The following is a 25,461-nucleotide window of genomic DNA, read 5'->3' on the forward strand; positions in this document are numbered from 1 at the left end:
GGGCAAAGGATATCAAAAATATATCCAGGTGCTAACCCATGTATAGTTAAAAAGATACAAAAGAATTTTGAATATCAATTCTGTACTTAATCAGGAGCCAGTGAAGCGAGGCAAAAACAGAGGTGATACTTTTTCAGGTACTAGTTATGAGCCTGGCTACTCAATTCTGAATGAGCTGCAGACTGCTTAAAAGAGACTGACTGATGCCCAGGAGCAAGCAGTTATAATAGTTATAATAACTTTTAACCACTGAATTTATCTGTCAGATATGACTCCCAAATTCCTGGTCTGGGTCTGAAGATTAAAGGACAGAGACTAAGAAGCTTGCTAAACCTATTGAGTAGTTGGAAGGACCAAAAGTAACCATATAAGTTATAAAAGATATTCAGACTAGGGTCTGTGCTAAGTTATGTTTAGACATAACACAGGTTCATTTCTTGAGATTTTTATAGGTCAATGTTAAGTGGATAAACAAACAAAAACATACATTCCTCTGGAAATGGTCTAAGACTGTGCCAACTCCCAGTTTCTTAAAACGTTTCAGGCTGTCTGTCTGCTCTAATCAAATTCTTATTTCTATGAAAGATTTTTATTATTTTAAATCACTATTAAATAGTATAGTAATAGTATCTTAAATACAATATCTGTACAGTGAATTTGGCTCTACTTGCGTATATGAAGGTCTCCCACAGAGAAAGAAGCAGTGGAATGTTTTGAACTATTTTTCACACAGTCCACAGCGTCAAAAACACTTATTTTAATGACCTAATCAAACTACCTTGCATGTATACTGGGACAAGGACAATAGTCCAATTAAATGACCAAGTTTTGCTGTAACCATAACTCGCTGTACACATAATCATGCTGAGAGTGTGAATGCAGCTAAAGTTCCATTAGCATTTATTACAAGTATGTTTGCTGGTAGCAGTTGCTGCATCTTCCCCATCTCTCCTGACTTGGATGTTGCTTTCCCATTGCTCCTCCCACATAAATGCGATACTCATATCAACACAAAAATGGTTGTCCGAGAGTGTCATCTGCCATTATGTATGTGATACATTGAGAGCTCCACAGCATACTTAATACAACATATCCTATCTCTGCACCGTCCTCCTATTTCTCCTGCTTTGAAGTGTCTCTGTGGACATCAGCTGTGGAATAATCCAGACCAAATGGTCTGCACAGTCTCCTGAATATTTCTAGAGCTAATTTGTGGAAGTCTTATGTTGGACCAATTTACAGTCAGACAGAAGATACGTAAGATAAGATACTGTTTTTGAATTTGTCAAAATTTGTCAAAAACTGTTTTTGAATTTGTCAAAAACATTTTATATCAGGGTATAATATGATGATGTAGTGAAAAAAGCAGTTTAGCAAACCAGTCAGACCATACTGACCTTCTTTGACTTTTCTGGAGAATTTTTTTATTTTGTGAAGCTAATGATGCTACAGCAGAAATGAAAAACTTTAAAAGGTATTTATGGACAGGTTTGCTGAAGCAGTTTTCTTCTTCTCGTGATATTGGTAAAAACTGAGCTAATCAAGCTATAATGTAAAAGATCATCAAACGCGACATATGAAGATTTGAAGACCACAATTTTGTCTTTTTCAGTATTCTTTTTTTTTGTTTGTTTATGTGTGATTTATTTATTTATTTCTCCACTTTAATTGTTACAGAGACAAGCCACCTTCAAAAAAGGGGATCAAAGGCACTAAAGAGATGCTCAGATTTCCTAATATCTTGACTTGGGTATTTTGCCTGGTAATGATTATTAATAAATATGTGTCTACCCCCCTACCCCACCCCAGCTTAGATGAAATGAGCATAGCCGAGGAGAAAACAAATCTTGGACTGAGGGCAGGCTGGACACCTGAGTGACTTACAGTCTCCTTTTAAGGTACAAACTGTGATAATATTCAAAACTAGGATGGCTGCATAAAGCTACTTTAAAGACCATCATAGATAAACTGACCCCAACAGCTGTAAAAGGAGATGTATATATTTAGATATAGATGAGTTCATGGACAGCACAGCGTGTATCCATACATGTGAAGCTAGAAAGTGTACAGTAGATTCCCAAAGACCATCTGTTAAACTTGACAGTATACCATATTGAGAAAGGATTTAAATCAAATAAACAAAATGGTAATGTTGTCTGTGTTGGCGATGAGAATATTCTCCCAGGCACAAGTCGGGGAGTGCTGCACTAATTGGCTGGGCGATGTCTATCTTCACAGTCGAGGTGTCGACGAGATTAGGTCTCTGAAACTCAGACCGACATAAGTCAGTGAGCGAAGTGAGCAATCCACACTGGGAGCACTTGTATGCTTTTTCTTTATTCTCAGTCTTTAACACATCCAATGCAGTCATACACACACCCTTTTCCTCTGTCTTTTTTCATTGTGTTCATTCAACTTTTTTATGCAATCCTTCACCTCTTAATATTTCTTTCATCATCTGCCTCTCTTTCCTCCGAGCCAGGCATTATCACATGTAGGAATAGCTGTAATGCTCAGGGGTCTGCTAGGATTACCTTACCTGCATAAATGTCAAAGCACATTACAATCCAATGTCTGAGTGCCCTACTGTTAGATCAGGGCTCATGTGCTTTCAAATCACACAAGCTGAATCATGTTTTAAAACTTGCAGGACAAAGCCTTGCAGGCTTTTTTTCTTCTTTTTGTATAATTCCCCTCCCCTGTCCTTTCTTATTTGCAGCTGTTTGAGGTTGTATGTCCTTCTCTCAATGATGGGTGCAGTTTGGGCTTGAAATCTGCTTGATGTGCAGTTGATTCAGTGAAAGGATTGTAAAGTAAAGGCACTGATAATAATTCTAACCCAAAAATTTTGAATTAGTTCTTGGAAAATAACACTCTTTGAAAATAACATTAAATGTTATTTTTAACATGCCATGCCAAATATTTAAATGGTTTGGAAAGATCCTGTCCTCTCTCCCCTTATAACTGCTCCTCCCTTTTTTTCGTTGTTCTCTAAACCTGTCACTTTGATGAGTTGTGAGCAATCTTCACTGGGACCGTTATGCTTTCATGAGGGCCTCTATCCTTCCTGGTACAGTGCACAGCTTTTGATGTAGTCCCTTCTTTAGTTCCATGCGGGTAGACCTTGGCCCAGGCTGGCTTCCATAGAAAAATCAGCGTCTTTAATGCATTGTAACACAGCATTTCAACTCACTGTTGATCTTGGTAGAGGTAAAAAGCTAGACTCTGGCATTAGTGCTGATTTTCATTGATGTTCTTCTTGTGGAAGGTGTTATTGTGTTGAACTAACTGCCCCCCACAAACTGCTGATGAACAGGGTGAACTCATCATACTTTCTTTTTAGGCAAAAGCGAGGTGAAATACAATACACTGAACCCTACGCAACTTATCAGTGTCATGTTATTATTATTATTAGAGACAACTACAAAGCACTGAATGGCTTTGGCTCTCACTGGCCTTAGGGCCAGCTGTGAAGTGCCTGATGACTGCAGATGATTACACTTGCTATATGAACTATGTCCTAATCCTGGTGGACAGCTAAAATTAAAGCCAGGTATGGCCATCTGCCTTCCCAGCATTCCGTGTGATAAACCTCCTCCACTGCTGAGAAAAATCAGTTGTTTGTTAGCAAGATGCAGTTTTAAACTCATTACAGCTTGTAAACTCAAACCAGGTTTTCATTAATCAGAGACCTCTGATGGAACTTGAATGACATGCTCTGAATAATTGTGATGACATAAAATAGCAACACAAGCATAAAGCCAGTTATTGTATGAAGCTTGTTTCACATATTGGCTCAACTCAAGGCTTCACTGTCGGTCCTTTCTACCATACTGTGTAGCGGTATAATTGCCACCTTTCATGTGGGAGACCTGGGTTCAAATCCCCTGCATGAAAGGTACTATCTCTAGTAGGGGTCCTTAGGCAAGACCCTCTTACCCTACCTGCCTACCTGTAAGTTGCTTTGGATAAAAGCGTCTGCCAAATGCATAAACATGAACATACTTTTCTGATAGAAGGTCCTAGTTCTGTGTTTATATGTTCAGTCAATCATCACAGACTACACTGTACATCATCTGGATCAGTCAACTCACTCAGTGCGGTTACATGTGTGTCATCGGATCGGATTAATGGCTAAATTACAATAAGATTGAGTTATTCAGTTCATGTAGACAACTTAATCTGACAAGAAATCGAATCGGATCGGGATACTTGCAATCAAGTTAAGACCACGGGATAACGCGATCCAAATGCCTACTGAACGTGCATGTAGACGACAGAGGATCGGATTGAGTGTTCTGCGCAAGGAGACGGAGACGATATTACTGTTGTTGTCGCCACTGTCAGAAAGAAACAAACAATGCGCTGTTGTGCATCGCGTTTGTGGCATAACCATGCTCATCACAAATGTAGAGGGACGTAGCTTCATATTCCTCTTCATTCGCCATCTTTCTCGAATGCCTTGTTTTGTTGTTGGTGGTGGTGAAGACGTCAACTGGAAGTGGCTCTATTAGCGATAGTTAAAATGGATACAGTGCCTATTGTACTGGGGTATTGCATGCTTTGTACCAGTGACTTGATTCATTCACCGCCATATATCCAAGGATAATTACCCTTGCTCAGATAAGGAGCATAACCCAACTATAGCTATAATCGAGTTAATCTCATCATGTAGACCCACTGACTGTTCCATCTTGGAGTGTTCTATTTTTGACAGATGCTTTGTCAACGAGCACAGGGTGAGTTGTATGCTACGCCAGATATTTAAAATGCTTAACCAAAAGAGATACCACATGTCCAGTTGGAAATACTGCCCAACAAACTGAACAGTTCAGCAGCATTAAACTCATTGGATAGCACAGCTTTCTAACTGGACCTTCTAAGCAATCCAGCTCCACAGCCTGCCTCCCATTGGACAACATATCTGTCCAGTTTGACTTTGCATACAAACAAGTAGCAGATATAAAATATGTAATTACACAGGTTACTCTGGCTTCTGCTGCTGTTAAAAATAATACTCATGGTGATAACACTGTTTCTACAATACATTGCATTGACCTGAAAATATTATTCTTTAGGTAAGTTTTGAGTCTTGTTGCTGCCCTTGAAATGAAGTTTGGAAAAATTGGAGAAAAAAAATGGAAAAAAAATCCATAAAAGTTTTCAAATGATGTCACACCAAAGCGGCTACTGCCATCTACTTGCAGCAAAAACTTCACAATTAAAAGTCTAATTAGTATTATTATGGGCATGCCAAGAAATGGCATGACCATATTGCAATTGTCATGTAGCCACTGACTAACTACAAAAAAAGTAAATAAAAGTAAATACCCCCTGCGGAGCCTAGAGCCTCCCTAAAAAATCGGAAAAAAAAAAAAAAAACGTACAAAAAAATGACAAAAAACCCTTTTGGCAGGCACATATTTCGGGCCGTTTAGCACCATCGCCTATAAGTAGGTAAAAAAAATAAACACACCCTGCCAAGAACATACCTGAAGAAAATATGCGAGGAAAAAAAAGACGTACGATAAAAAAAACCTATATGTTTGGCCCATATTGCGCCTATCATTAGGTTAAAAAAATAGACACACCCTGCGGAGCAGTGGACGCATGCCAAGAACTTCCCTGAAACAAAATTGCAAAAAAAAAAAAAGTCTGAAAAAATGATAAAAAAAACATTTTACATGTAAAATTCGGCTACTTTAGCTAGCATTTTGCTAACAAGCTAAAGTCGTAAAAAGTCGTAAAGTCGTGGCAGCGGGTGTATATTATGGCCCCGCTCTGATATATATAAAAAAAATCTTAAAAAAAAAAAAACACGGCCGAAAAAACGTGGAAAAATATTTAAAAAGAAGGCGATTTATTAGTATCTAGAAAAGTTTCCCTTTTCTTTTTATTATTATTCCGCACGCTTTTTCGTCCATTAATGCGGCTCGAACCGCAATGTGAAGCCACGCATGGCATACATCAATACGTGCGTCTCCACGATGCCTCGATGGGCATTACTTTTATTGTTCAAAAGTGTTACCGTGGCAACGCTAGGTGCCGAAAACCAGAAAAAAGGTCGAAAATTTGCGCGCTTATCGCTCGGTTGTCGTAGAGACACCATTAATATATTCCACGACTCGCCCCACTGTGGACTACAACATATTCAAATCTCATGAAGCTGTGATTAAATTTTTTTTTTTTTTTTTGTCGAGTCATCCCAATGCATTTCTATGAGGATTCTGAACATTTTGTTACCACGAAAACGAAAAAAATTAATCTGTTAATTCGGCCCGAACCAAAATTCGCAACCCACGTAATGCATACGTCATTACGTGCGTCTCCATCGTGCCTCGATGGGCCTTAATCGTCTCAATCAAAAGCGTTACCATGGTAACAGTAGAAGCCAGGAAGCGAAGAAATTTGGACGCTTATTGCCTGGCCGAACTTTATTGTAGAGACATCATTCGTGCGTTCAAACACTTGGGTCGCTTCGTACTAAATGGTCATTAAGCCTCATTATGCTAGGTGTTCCGGTTTTTGCGCTAGCAAAGTTTAAATAAAAAAAAAAGTGTAAATTTGATTTTGGACGCTTGTTGCTAGGCAACAGGACATTGTAGAAAAATCATTAAAATGTTCCCCAACCCGGGACGCGTTGTACTACAACATATTTCAGTCTCATTATGCTGGCTATTACGGTTTTTGAGAAATTTAACGTTAAAATTTGCCCAACCGTTAACATGAGGCTTGTTACCGTGGCAACACAAATCCTATGCATTCTTAAGGGGGAGCCTCAGAGTGAATGCGATATAACCAGAGCCACCTCAGACATAACCAGAACCAACTTAGACAGAACCAGCAGATGCAAACATCCTGCTAAAATGATAACATACTAGCATCATTAGGGAATTATGTGGTAGAATGTCAGATAATTAAAGGCTGTTTTCTGTTTTCTGTCTCTGTAAGCTAGGTTGATGAAAGCCTACTTTGACCATGTGATTTCTAAAGCTGACAATGTAGATTTATATTACCCACACAAAAAATGAAACCGATAACTCGTTTTTTTTTTTTATAGCTTCATAAACCATGTCATGTAGCCACTAGCTAACGCAATGACACTGTTTGCCATGGCAAGCTGTTGAACCAAAGAAGCAAAACTACATATTATTCAGGTAATAGAACATTTTTCATTGAAGTTTATTAAAAGAAGAAGGGGAAAAAAGACTAGCCTTTCCAGTTTGTTTGCACTGTGAGCTAGCCATGTCTGAAAACTAGCCATTATTAATTAAGCCATTTTTGCTAATTAAAAAATGTTGAATGGGTTTTCAAACTTAACAGAACTTAACATTTTAAATTCTGATATTTTTCTGAAATATCCTAAAATGGCTAATACATGCAAACGTTCCTTTGGTGTGTCCTCTATAATTTTTATTTTTTACAGTAGCTAATTGATGTTAGTGAGGTTTATTTTGCCACATTTTACTCAGTCTTTGTTTAGTGCAGCCTTTGGTCTCCCTCTGCTTTTTCACTTTTCTGAAATCTTTGTGAAATAAACGCTATCTCCTGTCTCGCATGCCGTGCCGCTGTTGTGGCAGTTAGCGGGTTAAAGTAGACACTAAGACCGTCCTATCAGTACTCCTCGGTGCAGTCCCAGCCCACCGCCTCCTGTCTCCTTCCCTCCGGAGAGAGCATAGAGCCGGGGATTGAGTGTGTGTAGCTGTTTGTCATTCTGGCAGTACACACTCCCATGAGAAACAGCCAGCTCTCCTCAAGACTTGTTGCTGCCTTTTCAGGCTTAGTCACTTGCTTGACGGCGCTTACGGATATATAAACTTAACAGGGGCTTTTTATCCCCTTTCTTTGGTCGTTGGAAGCAACGCTTGCTGCGGATCCTCCCGGCGACAACGAGCGCAAAGCACCGAAACACGGTAGGATACGGTAGGATACTTCAAATACTGACCACTCTTCAGGTAGATGTCGTTTACTCCCTTCTTTAAACCGTTTCTCTGTAGACTTGGAACACCTTTATAGATGGAAAAAATCGAAGACTTTCAGCCGCAGAGTGCTTTAATGTATTTACTGAGGAAATTTGAATTGGTAGTTGTGTCCATTTTGAGTACAAGAGATTCCGTTGCTGAGCGTCAGTGGGTCTGTCTATGAAGAGTTAACTGATGGCTAATAACTGTTTTCGCTTAAGTGTTTATGATACGCTGTGCTATTCTTACAGTCATTCTATTTTCTTGCAGAAATCTTTTTTTTTAAAGCTGTCATGAGATTGTTTGTTCCTATACATGACAGAATAAAACAGCCCCGATTTAAGTTAAACTCCCTAAGTAACTATACCTATACAGACACTAATTCAGCTTATTGTCATTTTTAGAATCAAACACTTGCTGGTCGTAACCTCCTCCCACAATCTGTGACGAATTGGAAGAGGAATTGTTTTTCCCCAACTAATTAAAAGTTAAATGTTCATTTGCATTACATTTTTAATATTATTTTGAAGCAGTTGGGTTAATTGAATAATGGCTGGTTTATCTTGAGAATCAACACTGTAGCCTTGAGCCACCCCAATCCGCTTGGTATGTTGAACAGCCCAGCTGGGAGTAAGTGCCCTGTAGAGGTGATATATATCCAAAATCTCTCCTGACAACCAGAAACATGTCAGAGAATACTGTATGTGTCCTAAAGCCATGTCAAGCAAGGATGACTGCCTGCTGTTGATGGTATTATTATTAGAAGCAATGTTGTTATTAACAGTCACTTGACTGATTTCTGGTAATTGCTGCCTATTAGCTTTAATTAAAGGGATGCAGGATGCCTTGCCTTATGCTGTCGCCCAGGGTCTCTTCTTCTCGGTCTCAGCCCATAATCATAAACTTGACATGAAAGAAGCGCTTCGATATCACCTGCGTTTTTCCAAACCACTTTGACTTGGAATCATTTTACATGTTGGTATTTTGGTGTATTTTGTGGTAGTTTGAATGTCAGATTTATGAAATAATTCTTCTGACCTGTGGGGTGGAAAGGACGAGGGGGAGGTTGGAGCTGGGTGGGGTGCGGGGATGAGTGTATTTTTTTTAGTATGAATAAGAGGGACACAAGAGGAGTCTCGTGTCCCTCTTATTCTTACTCAAAGTGAAATCTTTCCGAGATGTCTCACCTGCTTGTCGACATCGTGCATTGATACACACACAGATATGAGGCTGCAAACAGCAGGGAGCGCACTTTGTTGGATATTTACATTTCGTATACTGTAGCACTGAAAGATTGTCCCTTCATGCTCAAATAAATATATATTTTTTTTTTTCATATTTTACTCTACGTTAAACCCTCCTTTCCTATTCATTCAGCCGTTTGAAGTCATTGTGGGCTTTTGACAGCTGTGAGAGCCAGACTAATGACTTCATCTGGGTTCCCCTCAGCGCTCTGCTATTCTGAGCTCTCAGGGCTCTGCAGTTATTCCTTCCTCCTTTCTTCCCCTTTTTTCAACCCCATCCTCTCAACCACCTCTGATCCAACCAGGCTCTCATGCTCATATTTCGCCACTCACTCATATTGAGGTGTCGCAGAGCAAATTGATCAGCATGTCTTGCACTCGGTATAGGATGGGGGAAAAAAAGGCAAGTGTGATGTATCGTTTGGCGCTCAAATACTAACGCATCCATTTTGTAGTAAAGTATTTCTTGAAGTCTAGGTTCTATTGAACAGAAATCCTGTGTGTGTACAAAGCTGTCCTAGTAAATAACAGATGTTTAAGTGCATACAATAGAATCTTGGATAATTTAATTCAGAAAAGATACATTACAAATTTTGGCTTCAGTGACTATGACTGTGAGTGGCATTATGACAACATAAAAGTCATATTTCATGCTACATGGGCATATCAAAAAAACACCACAGTAATCCGTGAAGGTCTGCAGCATCTGAAAGCCCTTTTCCCCATAATCAACCTCCAGTTCAGGGTTTTATCACTCGATGGTGCAAAAGATAGCTGATTCCTGGCTCTTTCTTCATGTATGAAGAGTGAGTTATTCACAATACACCATTGATTGTGCTGTGATTTTGATCTACTGGGAGCAAGTCGGAGGCGTTGTGCTCGCAGAAAGCAGTTTTATTTTGAAAACCAACTGGATTTTCTTGCGTTTCACAAATCCAACTTCCTGTCTGCGTCGTCCACGCCAAAACAAAAGCTTAAATTAAATGGGGAAAAAATTAAAAGAACCCAGAGTAGCATATTGTCATATTTTACAGGACCACTACAAAAAATACATACTGTTTTCATAGTCTGACCTATAGTCTACCCGATTAACAATTAAAAAAATGAATTAACCCATTTTGACAGCACATTGTGGTATTTCATGTTTTCTGTTGACCTGATATCGGGAAAGAATTTAAATTTTATTTTTATTTGACAAATTTAAAAACAATATATTTTTTGGGGCTTTTCAATGCCTTTATTGATAGGACAGTGGAGAGAGAAAGGAAACAGGGCAGAGAGAGAATGGGAATGACACGCAGAAAATGGCTGTCCAGTTTGGGACTCAAACAGGGGCCAATTGCATCAAGGACTAGCCTCTGTATATAGGACGTCTGCTTAACCCACTAAGCCACCGACCACCCTAAAAACAAAATGATCCCCGCCTCTGTTTTTTCTCACAATTCACACCCTGATTATATCTGTTATCTTAAATAGCTTGGGAAGTTTTATTGTTGTGATTAACATTAGGTCAATTTAGAAGTTACACATGTTAATGTTTTAATTTGACAAATTAGGCAAATATTACCTCTTCATTTGTTGAAGCTTATGAGGGTGTTCTTTGTTGTAAATCATGATATTTGTTATAAAGTTTTGGATTATTAGTGAGATAGTGACTGCTAGTGGTTATTTCTCTGATTTTGTTGCCAATTGAATATTTTTTTTTCCCTCCATCACTTTTCTCATATTGACAGAGATGGTTGAACTTTGGAGAAGGCGGGAGAGTGAAAGCGAAAGAGATTTTCTTGTGCTTCCCATATTTTTATGTTTCAGTCTCGTCACTTTCAAGACGAGATTGGATTTTATTTTATTTTCATTTAATCAACCCACAGTTTTCAATGGAAACTTTAGGAAGCCAGTCATAGGACTGTGCTGTCAACTTGTCAGAAATAAGAAATGGACACATCTCATTTACGTAAGTATTCAGACCCTTCACTTAGTACCTGTTTAGAGTATCTTTGGCAGCAATGGCATGAGATCAAGTGCAACACCCAGTTTCGTCACAGTAACTCTTTTCTCGATCAATGGGTATGTGTCCATTACTTTTGTAATTGAAATCACAGACAGCACAGTGTACATGGATTTACATGTGAATTTGTTTGGAAAACACATTTCACACTGTGACGTGATACCCAACCCTCACTGTTATTGTGAAACTTTTGTATTAGCCAGTCTGATTTTACATGAGCCAGTCAGTCGAGAGCACACTTGTGCCTGTGAACTTCACAGTTTATGGAACACGCCGTGTCAAAACGCAGAGACAACAACAGTCGGGTTTTAAAGGGGAACTCCGGTATTTTTAAACCTAGACCTTATTTCTGGCATGAAATACGTTTATCTACTCACCGAGAACAGTTTGGCGAAAATTGGTGTCCTTCGGAAACTATTTAGATAACTCATGATCAGCGTATATCCATATAATGGAGTGAACAGGGCAGGGATGATGCAGCCTCTAAATATCTAAATAAGGCATTATCTGTCTTTATTTCACCAATACTTTAAGAAGAATGAATGTGTACTATAGCTCTGTTAGCTCATAGGTGCTGTTATGTGGCTATTTGCGGCTATAGGAGAGCTAACAGAGGGATTTCTAGTCTACTGGGACCACTTTATCCACACGCCCCCCTGGAGCACAGTTTATTTACTCCGTGCTCTGTGACAGTCGGCTAACATCACACAGAGTTTGCTACTGCTATTTTTTTTTTGCAACATGGCAGGATATTTATAAAATTTTGGCAACGTGAACGACGACTTTGAGTAAGATAGACATCTTACCGGAGTGAATCAGCTGTGCTGCAGCCATGCATGTCGATGAAGTCGTCTCAGTAGAGGTGTGTGTAGAATTCCCTCCGTCAGCTCTCCTATAGCTGCAAGTAGCCATATAACAGTAGCTATGTGCTAAACGAGCAATAGCACGCATTCGTTCATTCATTCTTCTTAAAGTATTGGTGGAATAAAGACAGATAATACCTTATTTAGAGGCTGCATCGTCCCTGCCCTGTTCACTCCATTATATGGATATACGCCGATTGCGAGTTATCTAAATAGTTTCTGAAGGACACCGACTTTCGCCGAACTGTTCTCGGTGAGTAGATAAATGTATTTCATGCCAGAAATAAGGTCTAGGTTTATAAATACCGGAGTTCTCCTTTAACAAAGTAAATAGTGAACAAACAAAAGAACAAGAGAGGGAATGGAATGTTCCAGATATGTCAGACCAAGTTGAGGAACAAACAGATTACTTGTTGCATCTCTTCGCAGCAGCAGGATTGGTTCAGTTTCCAAATTTAAAGAGATTCATGTGCACATATTTCAGACAGCACCACAGTAATGAATTAGATCATTCATTATTTACATCTTTTGATGTGTCACTGTGAGGTCATGTAGCCAAACTAAATGATTTTCTGTCCAGAAAACAGCCAAGCTGCGGCTCTTACTTACACTTTTCATAATGAGTTAATTGCAAACAAAGCATGTTCAGGATGAATCGAGCATCTCCTTAAGAAACTCTCCATATTAACTTCAAGACTACCAAGTGGATTCATTCAGTTTTCAGTTTTCTGCCGTGATATTCACAATGGCGGCATGTCTGCAGGCATTGTGAGTATCTGATTACTGAATGGCATAATGAGGGAACTTTTAGTCAGCCTGGTGTTAAGTCAACACAGTTTCCTGTGCTCTGACTGGATGTCAAAGGTTACGGTCACACTGCAGTTGCAAGTGACCTGAATCCGATTTTTTTTCACGCATATGTGACCCATATCTGATTTGCTTTTGACAGTATGAACAGCACAAATCGCATTGAATCTGACATTTTCAAATCAGAATCAGGCCACTTTTAAATGTGGTACTGAATCGGATACGTATCTGATTTTTTTTAATGCGACCGCAATCTGAACAGCCAGGTTGCATTTAATGCGACTTTGACGTCATTCTGAAGCGCGCTGAATTGTCTTCCTCCTCTTCATCCTTCGTGATGTCGCCCGCTCACAGATTTGCCGTCTGCCGCCACACACTATCTTTAGCATGAAGCCATACAGTCCTGCAGTACCAGTTGTCGTTGCCACAGTGGCTTCCGTAAACACCATTGTGGCGTGGTCTATGGGCGTGACGTCATCAATGATCAACTGCACATGCGGGTCACTTCAGGAGCATGAGCTGTTCACACAGCAATCCGTAGACAGGCCAGATTTAAAGACGTAATGTGAACAGCCAAACAAAAAATCGGATTTGAGCAGTAGATCAGAATTGTGCATTAAGGCCTGCATTGTGAACATAGCCCAATAGGGATGGGAATTGTTAAGAATTTAGCAATCGATATCGATAGAGATATACTGATTCCAGTATAGCTACCGATACCATGTGCGTGTAGTGGTACTCAGGAGGGCTGCCACAAACGATTATTTTCATAGTCGACTAATCACCGATAATTTTTTTCGATTGGTCGACTAATCGGATCATACGTAAATTGAATGTAAAACATACAGCTTATCGCACCAGGATGCAGCTGCTCTTATATAACCATCATTATCTTTCAGCTTGGAGTGTTTAAGGTATATGCTAACTACAAAAAAAAGACAAATAATATCATAGTTCATTAACCCTTTCGTGAAATATGCAGCTTGTTGCAACAAACAATTATTTAACTGTGTAGCAAAGACACAAAAATAAATACTTACGTTTTTTTTTTCTTTTCTTAGGTTTTTCTTTCCTTCATTTGTCTCTGGCATCAAACATAGCTGCATTTAAATCAAATTAGGTAGGCACCTAAAACTAAGGAATTATTCACAAAAAGTTTTGGTTTCACTGACTCAACTATAACACCAACATGTTCAGGATGGACTCAGTCAGGACATTTGCTTGCTGAGGTGTGCATGTAGCTAGCTTTGTAACTTTGTAGCTTTGTAAGCCGTCCATTGAAGATGAGCATAATTTTTTAGCACTGAAATGTAATGTTAGAAAACATTAACATTCCTATTCAAACACATCACTGTTATAACGTTACAGAAAACACATTAAACATGTGTGCTAAGGCTAATTAATCAAATCGTCATCGCTAATGTTGACATTCACAGCTATCAATATGAGTAAGTAGCAAGTTAACTCTCTGTTTACACTAATTTTAGCAGCTAACTAGCAAGTTAGCTTACCAAGATGATGGTCCCTCTTCACAATCATCCACAACAACATGCTTCCTTTTCAGGTGCTCGTGCGTCATCGTTGTGCTGCCGTGGATGGCAAGTTCTGCCTTGCAGATATTGCATTGCACACATTTGTCTTTAGTTTTCGTAACATGCTCCCACACTTTTGAGCTCCGTTGCAGGGTAGCCATGATACCAGAGCTCGTCTGGTTTAACTTCCTGTGACCCTGGTTACCACTACTGCACATGTGTGTCAAGGACAGAAAGCTAGACGCAGCAGTGGAAGGTCCTGCAGCAGTTTTGAGAGTTATTGTTTTCCTGTTTTTCTTTAGTTGTGAGAATGCTGATTCAGCATTCCGTACCTTCTTTGGCGCTTAACTACCCCTGCAATCTTTCACCGATTTCTACAATTTTGGTATCTAAACGTTCAGCTCTTTCAGGAGATAACTGCTATGACTTTTGGTGTTTCTAACTTTTAATCTTTTTAAACTATTCAACTTTTTTCCTCATTCAAATGAATGGAAAATGCTTTCAACTCTTCAAAAACGTATTCCCTCTTTCCAACCTAACTGTTTCTGCGGATTTTCAGCTAGAGACACCATTCAAACTTTTAACGGGTCTTAAGACATTCAGCTATTACCAATTGGTGCAACTTTTTCAAATATTAAGCCAATATTGAAATATAACAGCTGATGTAACTACTAAATAGCTCACATTTACAGAATTTCAGCTATGAGCCTTGAAGCGAGAGAGACCTTTCAATTTCTCTCACTAACTCCAATGTAAATTTGGTCTGACATCAGAGACAGGTTCAACTGTGTTCAACTCGCTGACGTTTAAATATTTTTCACACTATTGAAATAAAAACTACATTGCCGCATTCCTCTATCCCTTCTGGATCTTACGGTCTTCAAATTATTTTTCTCGCTCTTCCAGTTTTCTTACCGGAGGTCATAGTATCCAAAAAAAGCCCCTTCTGCAGCTTATACAGGGAGGGAGCTCGTTAAGCCGCAGCTGCTTACAAACATTCCTATCACTGTGATAACATCACTCTTCCACTCCCCTCCTATTTTATATATATATATATATATATATATATATATATATTACACTGAAGCCATTTTAACTATTACTCAGTTGACTTCTCACTTGAGTCCTCCTACAGATGTAATCTTAACGGCTTCAAATTGGCCAGTACGTGCACACGTGCTCGGGCGCGATCACCGCTGCTTACAGCTTTAATTAGTGTTGTTATTAATAACTGCTCTGCTCAGACTTATGGGAGACTAAAGTTATATATGTATATATATATATATATATGTATTTATATATATATATATATATATATATATGTATTTATATATAATCTCCTATCGTTCAAGCCACAGTCAGAGGACTGTTTCTGTTTCTGTCCAAAGGTTTGAATAAAGCTCCACCAGTGTCTATGGAGCTCATTAACCGACACTGCAATTCTCCTCACTAAACTGTACAAATACCATAATATAAAAATTACTGTGTGGTTTAGATTTGTGGACCCCTCTTGCCAAGGAATGGGAGATTTTATTTCTAAAGCTAGTTGTTTCAGCTTGAACTACAGAAACGCACTGCTCCCAGCCAAGAAATAATTGAGTACATAAATCCTTGTATACACATTAATTACACAAGGAGGACTGCTTTTTAATTTATTTGTTCTTTTTTTCTTAGAGGAGTGACCGTGCCTGTGCCACGCCCACTGGGAGCAGAACATGGCCCTCAGTGACCCAGGTGGCGACCCTCTAGCCCTCAGCAACGGAGGTCACCACCCTCTTAGTACTAATGGAAATGCCTCTTCAAGCACCAGTACACCAGTCAGCAGTGGCCAGGACCCTCTCACAGCTGACTCTAGTAGTGACTCCCTCACAGCTGAGGGAGATGAAGATGCTGCTATTTGGAATGAAGTGTCCAAACTGCAGCAGAGATCGCATGTTGTGCATAGAGCTAACAGGCACAGTCAAAACGGCAGCGTGGTCAAACAAAACGGTTCACTGAGGAATCTCCCCCCATCTGTAGCTTGCTCTGCCTCCCCTGCTGTCAGAGACTCCCATAGACTGGCCAGACATCACCTTTCCTCCTCCCTGTCCCCACCACCTTCCTCTCCTCTCCAGCCTTCACCACTCTGCTGCCCACACTGCCACTTCCACTCCACCCTGTGCTGCCCCTGTGGACAGCAGGAGTGTCCCCTCTTCCAGAGTCCAGGCTCCGGCCCCGGCTCTGGTCCACAGACTGGCACCGCCTCTTCCTGTCCGTGCTGCCTCTCTGCCTGCACATACTCCCATCAGCATCCTCATCACCCATCCTCACATCTCTCTCTTCATCACCACCATCAGCAGCACTGGCAAGAGCACCTAAAGAGCCAGACACATGCACCAGGGAACAGGTAGGTGGGGGGAAAGGGATTAGGGATAGGAATTGTTAAGATTTGATCAATTCTGGTTCAATTATCGATATAACTTATTGATTTGGTTCCTTAACAGTTCTCTTATCGATTCTCATCCAGTTATATATAGTACAAATGGCTTTGGTTGAAGTAATACTTTAATTTCAAGTATGCACCAATATTTTATCTATTTTCGCCTCTGTCATTTTACTTTTCCCTGCCTCGATGAAAGGCAGTCGATAAACATATTTCGTGCCAGAAATAAGGTCTAGGTTTGAAAATACCAGAGTTCCCCTTTAACAGTCTAGACTTATGCTCCACTCATTTAAATGATCATCTAAACTGGTTGAGAGTGCATTTATGTGTTGTAATTGCCTTTAAATAGCTATTCTTTACTTTCTTCCTGATGAAATTAACCATAGACTCTTTGATATTAACATTTGAAATTAATAACCATGTTGAAAGAATGAAAGCTGTGTCTGATTCCTTTGTCTCAGATTTAAAACAAGGATTTACAAAGAATAAGAAATTAACTAAGAATATTAAGAACAATTTGAATCCCTCTGTACTATGTGTGGAAAAACTAAATTGTTATGCCCATGATTTTATTAGTCTTTGTCCACTTTATGATTTATGATTACTTTATGATAATCTGTGGACCATGTTGAATTTCTCTTGAACTCCGGCTCCTGGAAGCCCTCAGAGCAGGTTAGTGTTATAAAGTGGCTGCATTCATAGCCCGTATTAAATATCATCATAGATTTAATTTTCTGCCTTATTTGAGAGTAGTGTGTGTGTTCTTTGTGGAGTATTGTATGCAGTTTTCTGTGGCTCGTGGCCTCCAGGCTGTTGGAATGGAAACAGCCAAAGCAAAGATGCTAGAATGTATTCATGTTTTCGTTAATTAAATGGGAACAGTGAGCAAGCACACACATGTGCTGTCTATACACACGTGGTGACCGTGTCTCTTACAGCTGAGGCAAACGTTTGAAAGCACATACTGGCAAACCTCTCCTCTGCTGATCCATATTTAGTGAGTTGGTTCTTTCTCATTTACTCCCAAACCACAGGCCTCCCACCACATTTGAAACTGGAACCATTTAATTCCTTTCATAATCATTTGCATAATCCTTTATTTACCATCGACACGGAGAAGGGGAGGCATAGGGCAAATTATTTACTCATGTCAGCTTCTTTTTATGGTAGCAGATCATTGTGGGGAATCTGATTTGCATGAGAGCATTTTGGTTAACTTCTCAACGTGGAATTTTCCTCACTGAAATAAGTTTCATTAGAAACAGGGACGGTGTGGGTGGCGTTGAAAGATGAGGTTTGTGTTGCCACACTGGGTAGATGCACCAAAACCTGGTGTGCACAAATTAAGCTGTGGGTGGGAATAGAGAAACACCATTGGATTGTGTTGCCAGCATTTAGAAGCAACCACCAGCCTCTGTGGTTCCTTCTCTCCCAGTTCTCTTACTTATCTTTTTTTACTTGTCTTTTTCAGTTTTTCTCTTACTCATGACCACTTATGTTGTCTTTGTTTACTCCTGTTCCTGCCTGTCCTTTTTTTCCCTCTCTTGTTCCACATCAGTATTTAGAGCAGATTGGACACATTTACGTCTGTCTTGCTGTCGAATATCTATGTACCAAATGGGGTCTCTCTTGTACAGCGATGACAGGTTTGAACTAGAAAAAGCTGTTCCTGCGAAACAGCAGAGAGAATGCTGATGAGCTGAAGGGGGATCGCTGACAATGTTAAAATAGGGGAAAAACTTTCAATTGCTGAAAAAGCAGTTGCTTAAGTCTTGCTTGAAGGAATTTGAATATGAAATAACAATAGTGGAATGATTTAAACCTACTGGAATAGCGCAAGATTTGATGAAAGGGCCGAAAGTATTTTCATGTTTTTTAAACTGTCATATTTCAAAATTGGCTTAGTGTTTGAAAAAGCTGACCCATTTGGTAATAGTTGAATGTCTTGTGACAAGTTTAAAATTTGAATGGTGTCTCCAGCTGAAAGTATGTCCAAGTGGTTGACAAGAGGAGAAAGAGTTGAAGTGTGAAATTTGCATAAAAAATACATAAAATTTGAACAAAATGTTAAATATTTTAAAAAGTGTAAAAGTTAGAAACACCACAATTGAAAACCATACTCTCCTGAAGGAACTGAACGTTTTGATACCAACATTGTAGAAATTGGTGAAATATTGCAGAAGTTGTTGAAAAGAGGAGAAAGAGTTGAAATTTGTTTTATTTTTGTTATATTTCAATCATGTCTTAATATTTGAAAAATCTGCACCGATTGGTAACAGCTGAATGTCTTGTGAACCGTTGAAAGTTTGAATTGTGTTTCTAGCTGAAAATCTACAAACACAGTTAAGTTGGAAAGAGGAGGAAGTTTTTGAAGAGTTGAAAGCACTTTCCATTCATTTGAATGAGGAAAAAAGTTGAATCAAAGTTGAATAGTTTAAAAAGTGTAAACGTTATAAATACCAAAAGTCATAGCAGTTATCTCCTGAAGGAGCTGAACAGTTTGATACCAAAATTGTAGAAATCGGTGAAAGATTGCAGGAGTAGTTAGGTTGAAAAGAGGAGAAAGAGTTTAAATTTTCTAGTTTTTTAAACCGGTATATTTCCATAGTGACTTTATATTTGAAAAATCTGTTACAATTGGTAACAGCTGAATGTCTTGTGACCCGTTTAAAGTTTGAATGGTGTCTCTAGCTGAAAGTATGCTGAACTACTTAGGTTGGAAAGAGGAGGAAGTTTTTGAAGAGTTGAAAGCAATTTCCATTAATTTGATTGAGGAAAAACAGTTGAATCAAAGTTGAATAGTTTTAAAAGTGTAAAAGATATCAACACCAAAACTAGAAAAAGCTGTTGCTGCGAAACAGCAGTGAGAATGCTGATGAGCTGAATCGGGATAGCTGACCATGCTAAAAAAGGCTCTGTTGGCTGTGACAGAAGCCTTAAAAGAAGCCAGAGCGACAGCTAAGCCCTCTGTAGTTATCCTGCTCGACTTATCGACTGCATTTGACACTGTCAACCACAGTATCCTTTTGTCCATACTCCCTAGCATTGACATCACAGGGAGAGCACACTCCTGGTTTGAATCATACCTCACTGATCGGTCATTGAAAGTATCCTGGCTTGTTCACACTTCTGCAGCGCACCACCTCACCACAGGGGTACCCCAAGGTTCAGTACTGGGACCTCTTCTCTTTGCCATGTATACCACCTCACTGGGCCAGATCATCCGATCACATGGCTTCTCTATCTGTCATTCCCACCTGACGACCACACAGTCTCAGCACAAATCTCAGACTGTCTCTCTGACATATCAACATGGAGGAAAGCCCATCACCTCCAACTTAACTTCCCTAAAACTGAACTGCTTGTCTTCACAGCCAAACCAACCATACACCACTGCATCTGCATCCAAACTGAATCCCTATCTCTTGCTCCATCAAAGGTTGCTAGAAACTTGGGTGTCATGATTGATGACCAACTAACCTTCAAAGATCACGTTACCTCGGTTGCTCGTTCATGCCGCTTCGCATTGCTAAACATGAGACAAATCAGACCATACCTAACCCAACATGCCATCCAGCTCCTGGTGCAGGCCGCCTTGACTACTGCAATGCTCTCCTAACTGGTCTCCCAGCCTGTGCTGTGAAACTTCTGCAGATGGTCCAGAACGTGGCGGCGCGTCTAGTCTTCGATCAGCCTAAAAGAGCACACGTCACCCCTCTGTTCATTAAACTGGCTACCCTTAGCCGCCCGCATCAAATTCAAGTCTCTGATGTTAGCCTACAAGGTGCTTAATGGAATGGCTCCCATCTATTTGAATGCTCTTGCAAAGGCTTATGTCACAACTCGGTCCCTCCGTTTGTCGCAGGATTGTCGTCTAGCAGTGCCTGCACCACGCTTAAGACAATCAGAACTCTTTTCATGTGTCGTTTCATGATGGTGTAATGACCTACAGAGAGCATATCCTATCCTAGCACTTATTTTGTACTTCCCTACCCCCTCTATCTCTGCACTTTATCTTTCTGTACTTTCCTCTATGTCTACACTCTATCTCTACTCTCTCACCTCTGACAAGAGTCTGACTAGTGGTTTCCTTGCATGTAGTTTATTGTTAGCTTTTTATATAGCTTGTTATATCTTCATTTGTAAGTCGTTTTGGATAAAAGCGTCTGCTAAATGCATAAACATAAACATAAATTAAATAAATTTTAAAAATTAAATATTTTAAAAAGTAGAAAAGTAACACCAAAGTAAGAAACACCAAAAGTCAAAGCTGGAAATTTATGAAAGAGCTGAACATTTTTAGACCAAAACAATTGAAATCAATGTAAGTTTGCAGATGTTATTAGGTTGAAAAGAGGAGAAAGAGTTGAAATTTGAATAATATTTTTATAAAATGTTAAATATTTTAAAAAATACAAAAGTTAGAAACACCAAAAGTCAAAGCTGAAATCTCCTGAATTAATTGAACATTTTGAGATGAAAATAGTTGAAATCAGTGTAAGTATGCAGAAGTTATTAGGTTGAAAAGAGGAGAAACAGTTGAAATTTGTTCATGTTTTTGAAACTGTCATATTTCAAAATTGACTTAATATTTGAAAAAGCTAACCCATTTGGTAATAGCTGAATGTCTTTTGACCCGTTTAAAGACCTAGACCTTATTTCTGGCATTAAATACGTTTATCTACTCACCGAGAACAGTTTGGTTAAAGTCCGTGACCTTCGGAAGATATTTAGATTACTCGAGATCCGCGTATATCCATATAACAGGAGAGAACAGGGCATTGGCAATACAGCCTCTAAATAAGGCATTATCTGTCTTTATTTCACCAATACTTTAAGACGGCGCTGCTGCTGCAGCACAGCTTATTTACTCTGTGCTCTGTGACAGTTTGCTAACTTTACATGTAGTTTGCTACTGATAGTTTTGTGCATCATCAGATTTTGACGATGTGAACGACAACTTTGAGTATGATGGACGTCCTTGCCGGAGTGAATGAGCTGTGCTGTAGCAGCGGGCGTCGATGACGTCATCCCAGTAGACGAGTGTGTAGAAAGCCCTCTATAAGCCCCCCGATAGCCACCAATAACAACAACATTGCAACTATGAATTAATAGTGCAATAGTATGTATTCATTCATTCATTCATTCGTCTTGAACATTGGTGTTGTATTGGTGAAATAACGACAGATAATGCCCCATTTAGAGGCTGCATCGTCTATGCCCCTGTGCGCTCCGTTATATGGATCTCAGATACTAACAAAAACCTTAAGACTGTGTTGCGCTTTTACTCCAGTCATCCAATCCCTTTACTAATGCTTTGTGGAATTTGGTGACATGTAAACTTATATACCATATATTCATAATAATAGAGTCGGAAAAAATGGTGTCATGTAACAGGTTAATCTGCCAGTTTAGTGGAGGAATTACGTCTGTGATCACATCGCTCTCGTGTCCCGCTCACACATACACCGTCTGTCCCACTCAAACACACAGAGTGATAAGTTGTAACTTCAGCTCTTTATTGAGACCTTTTTATGTGGGTTTCACAACGGGGCATTTTCTGCCCTTGTTCTTAGCTTCAGAAAACCTTAATCCAGTTGCAAAGATTACAAAGATCTACACTCTGTTTCCTAATGTTTCTATTTTGGGAACGATCAAAAGGTCTTTGGGTCTTTTCACATCTATGAAATAATCCAAATCTTTAGAGACGTTGAAGCCCAAATCAGCAGTTTAGTTTAAAGTTTTAAAAGTTTTTTTTCTTTTTTCTGTGGATATCTGTTGAAAACATTAGGACCATTTTTGTCTGCATTGTGAGATTATTTTTCACTGTGTTTTATGTGTACAGGGTTTTTTAAGAGCAGAGAAAAGTGGTGTGTCCTTGGGATGTCTGTAACTGTTTGGCTCCAGTCAGCTCTGTGTGTGCCAGCAGGTTTAAAGACTTCAGGTGAAACACTTTGGACCTCAGTAGTGGGGAAATGATGAAAGCCTGTTGCTCATAGCTTAGTAGGTCTTAAGCCACTCTCTTGGACAAAGCAATGAGTTGTTAAATGTTTGTTTTTTGAAGACTATCATTCACTGCAGTCAAGCAAAGCCCCAAGGATTAAGTGAAAGTGTTAACCCGGGTTAAGAATGCCCACTGGGACTACAGCTAAATTTCGAGAGTTGCACTTGCACACTTACAGTAGCTATAGAGAGAGAGCTGTGTCATGAGAGAACATGTATGAAACATATTATGTGTAGCTTCAGGGTAGATGAGGTTTAGCCAACCTGCTTCTACCTGCACTGGCGACCCTGCCATAGTCACCAAGGAGCTCACTGACACTCAGGCATCCAGGGTCCAAACATTTAACCTCAAACATGACAACTCCCAAGAGCAGAGCAGTTCAATATGTGTCATTTTGCAACATTGCATCAAGCGTCTGTATTTCTGGTGGACCATGTGTGTCAGCTGTGTTGGACTAGATTAAGCCTTTACCCAGTTTCTTGAAAGGCAGTGAAACTAAATATATCTGGGTCTATTAAACTCCTGCACCCTTACCTGTTAGGATTGTTTCAACTCTACTATAAGTTTAGTTTATTGCCCAAGTTCTACATTGTAAAAGTCAACTGAAATTAGAGGACTGCATCTGAAAAAAAGATTATCTGTATGTGTATGTTCTTTGGCTCCTGGGGCAGAGGGCTCTGTGAAGGATGGGGGAGATTTACTCCTCCTCTTATCTCTCTGTACTGTTGGAGTGCTTGGAGTTAGCCCAGGATATAAGCGGTGCATGCTGACATTTTCTCTACAAAACCAAGATATAGATGCAGGGTTTTGGTGCTTTTAAAAAATTTTTTTTTTTTTTATTAAATGTGTTTTTAGAAAATTTTAAGTAGGATTTTCCTCCCTTTGCTTTAGTTTAATTTTTTGACAGATCAGACTCTCTTCACTTTGAAGTCTACCTCTGATTTATTACGTACATAGGCTTTTGTTTCCCACTACTGAGTGAGTCAACATCAGTCACTCTGCACTTACCTGGGCTCATCTAACTTACTGACGAGTGAGTTACCCCCTTTTTCATTTGTTAGGTTCGCCTTATTTTTATTTAAATGCACAGCAGTATTACAAGTTTCTCGCTCAAGACGCACTCAAATTGATATTTACCTTGTGTATAGGGATGCACCGAATATGTGGTCACCGAATATTGCAAAAAAAGCCACATTAGGTATTTGGTGGAATGAGTGAAAAACAAGGCCAATATATATATGTGTATATATATATGTATATATTTATATTTTAATGACACAAGCAAACAATGTGCAGTGACGCGCGTTTTACTGACACAATCAAACAAGTGCAGTGACGCGGTAAACATCAACAAAGATGTCGGCAGTGTGGAGATATTTTACAGTGTCGGAGACAGAGCATGTGAACAGAGCTGAGCGGTAAGAATAGACTTGTGGTGTCAGCAGTATTGGAGCGGAACTGGAGCAGCACGGAGCAATTGCTCCTTCCATTTGATAAAAACTTGGGATTTACCTGAGCCTTCACTTTACATTATTAGCCTACTGTGACTAAGTAGACTTGTGCCAAAAGGACAATATTTAATTTGTTGTGGGTTTATCCACTTTTATGCACTTTAGGTTTTTTGGGAAAGGACTTTTTTTTGTTTGAGGGTCTGAAGAGTAGATATTTCTGAACTCAGTTATGTAGGGCTAATATAAATATGAAACTACTTGAACTAATATTCAAACGTCAGAATATTAAAAAAACATTTACTTTCTTTGAAAATCATAAAAATATATTTTGTTTATGCAATATTTTAAAGAAAAAGAAAAACCAAACAACCACATTCAGTATTCAGCCAAGCTTTGATTTTATTTTTTTTATTCGGCTTCGCCCACAAATTTTCCATTCGGTGCATCCCTACTCGTGGAGCGTGATTTAAAGACATTCACTTTTAATCTATTAAATCTATTTTATAAATCCTTGATTGCTGAAACAGTTTAAAGGATTCCCCCCATTGTGAAATAAAAAAAAAAAAGGCTTAACACAATGCTGTGTTTTTAAGGAACAGTGGACCAGCTCTATACCCTCGGCAGGATCCTGGAGGGTGCATGGGAGTTCGCCCAACCAGTCTACATGTGTTTTGTGGACTTGGAGAAAGCGTTCGACCGTGTCCCTCGTGGAGTCCTGTGGGGGGTGCTCCGGGAATATGGAGTGCCGGACCCCTTGATAGGGGCCGTTCGGTCTCTGTATGACCGGTGCCAGAGTTTGGTCCGCATTGCCGGCAGTAAGTCGGATACATTTCCGGTGAGAGTTGGACTCCGTCAGGGCTGCCCTTTGTCACCGATTCTGTTCCTAACTTTTATGGACAGAATTTCTAGGTGGAGCCAGGGCGTTGAGGGTGTCCGATTTGGCGACCTCAGAATCGGGTCTCTGCTTTTTGCGGATGATGTGGTTCTGTTAGCGTCGTCAGGCCGTGACCTTCAGCTCTCACTGGAGCGATTCGCAGCCGAGTGTGAAGCGGCTGGGATGAGAATCAGCACCTCCAAATCCGAGACTATGGTTCTCAGCCGGAAAAGGGTGGAATGCTCTCTCCGGGTTGGGAATGAGATCCTTCCCCAAGTGGAGGAGTTCAAGTATC

At 39.6% G+C, this 25,461-nt stretch overlaps 1 protein-coding gene across 3 annotated transcripts in view; it reads left to right on the forward strand.

Moving 5' to 3' along the window:
- The first annotated feature begins 1,831 nt into the window (after positions 1–1,831).
- disp1 (dispatched homolog 1 (Drosophila)) overlaps positions 1,832–25,461 on the forward strand; it is a 40,412-nt gene continuing 16,782 nt past the window's right edge. Inside the window, exons 1-2 of one of the 3 annotated variants that reach the window (XM_072362541.1) lie at positions 1,832–1,898; positions 16,090–16,801. In XM_072362541.1, coding sequence (XP_072218642.1) covers positions 16,131–16,801 — 671 coding nt within the window. In that variant the 5' untranslated portion in view covers positions 1,832–1,898; positions 16,090–16,130. Of the gene's footprint in view, positions 1,899–7,507; positions 7,924–16,089; positions 16,802–25,461 lie in introns of those variants that run through there. The other 2 variants (XM_072362540.1, XM_072362542.1) reach the window with 2 other exon arrangements.

This window comes from Leuresthes tenuis, unplaced genomic scaffold (genome assembly GCF_036924035.1).
Source record: "Leuresthes tenuis unplaced genomic scaffold, fLeuTen1.0.hap1 SCAF_13, whole genome shotgun sequence".
NCBI lineage: Eukaryota > Metazoa > Chordata > Actinopteri > Atheriniformes > Atherinopsidae > Leuresthes > Leuresthes tenuis.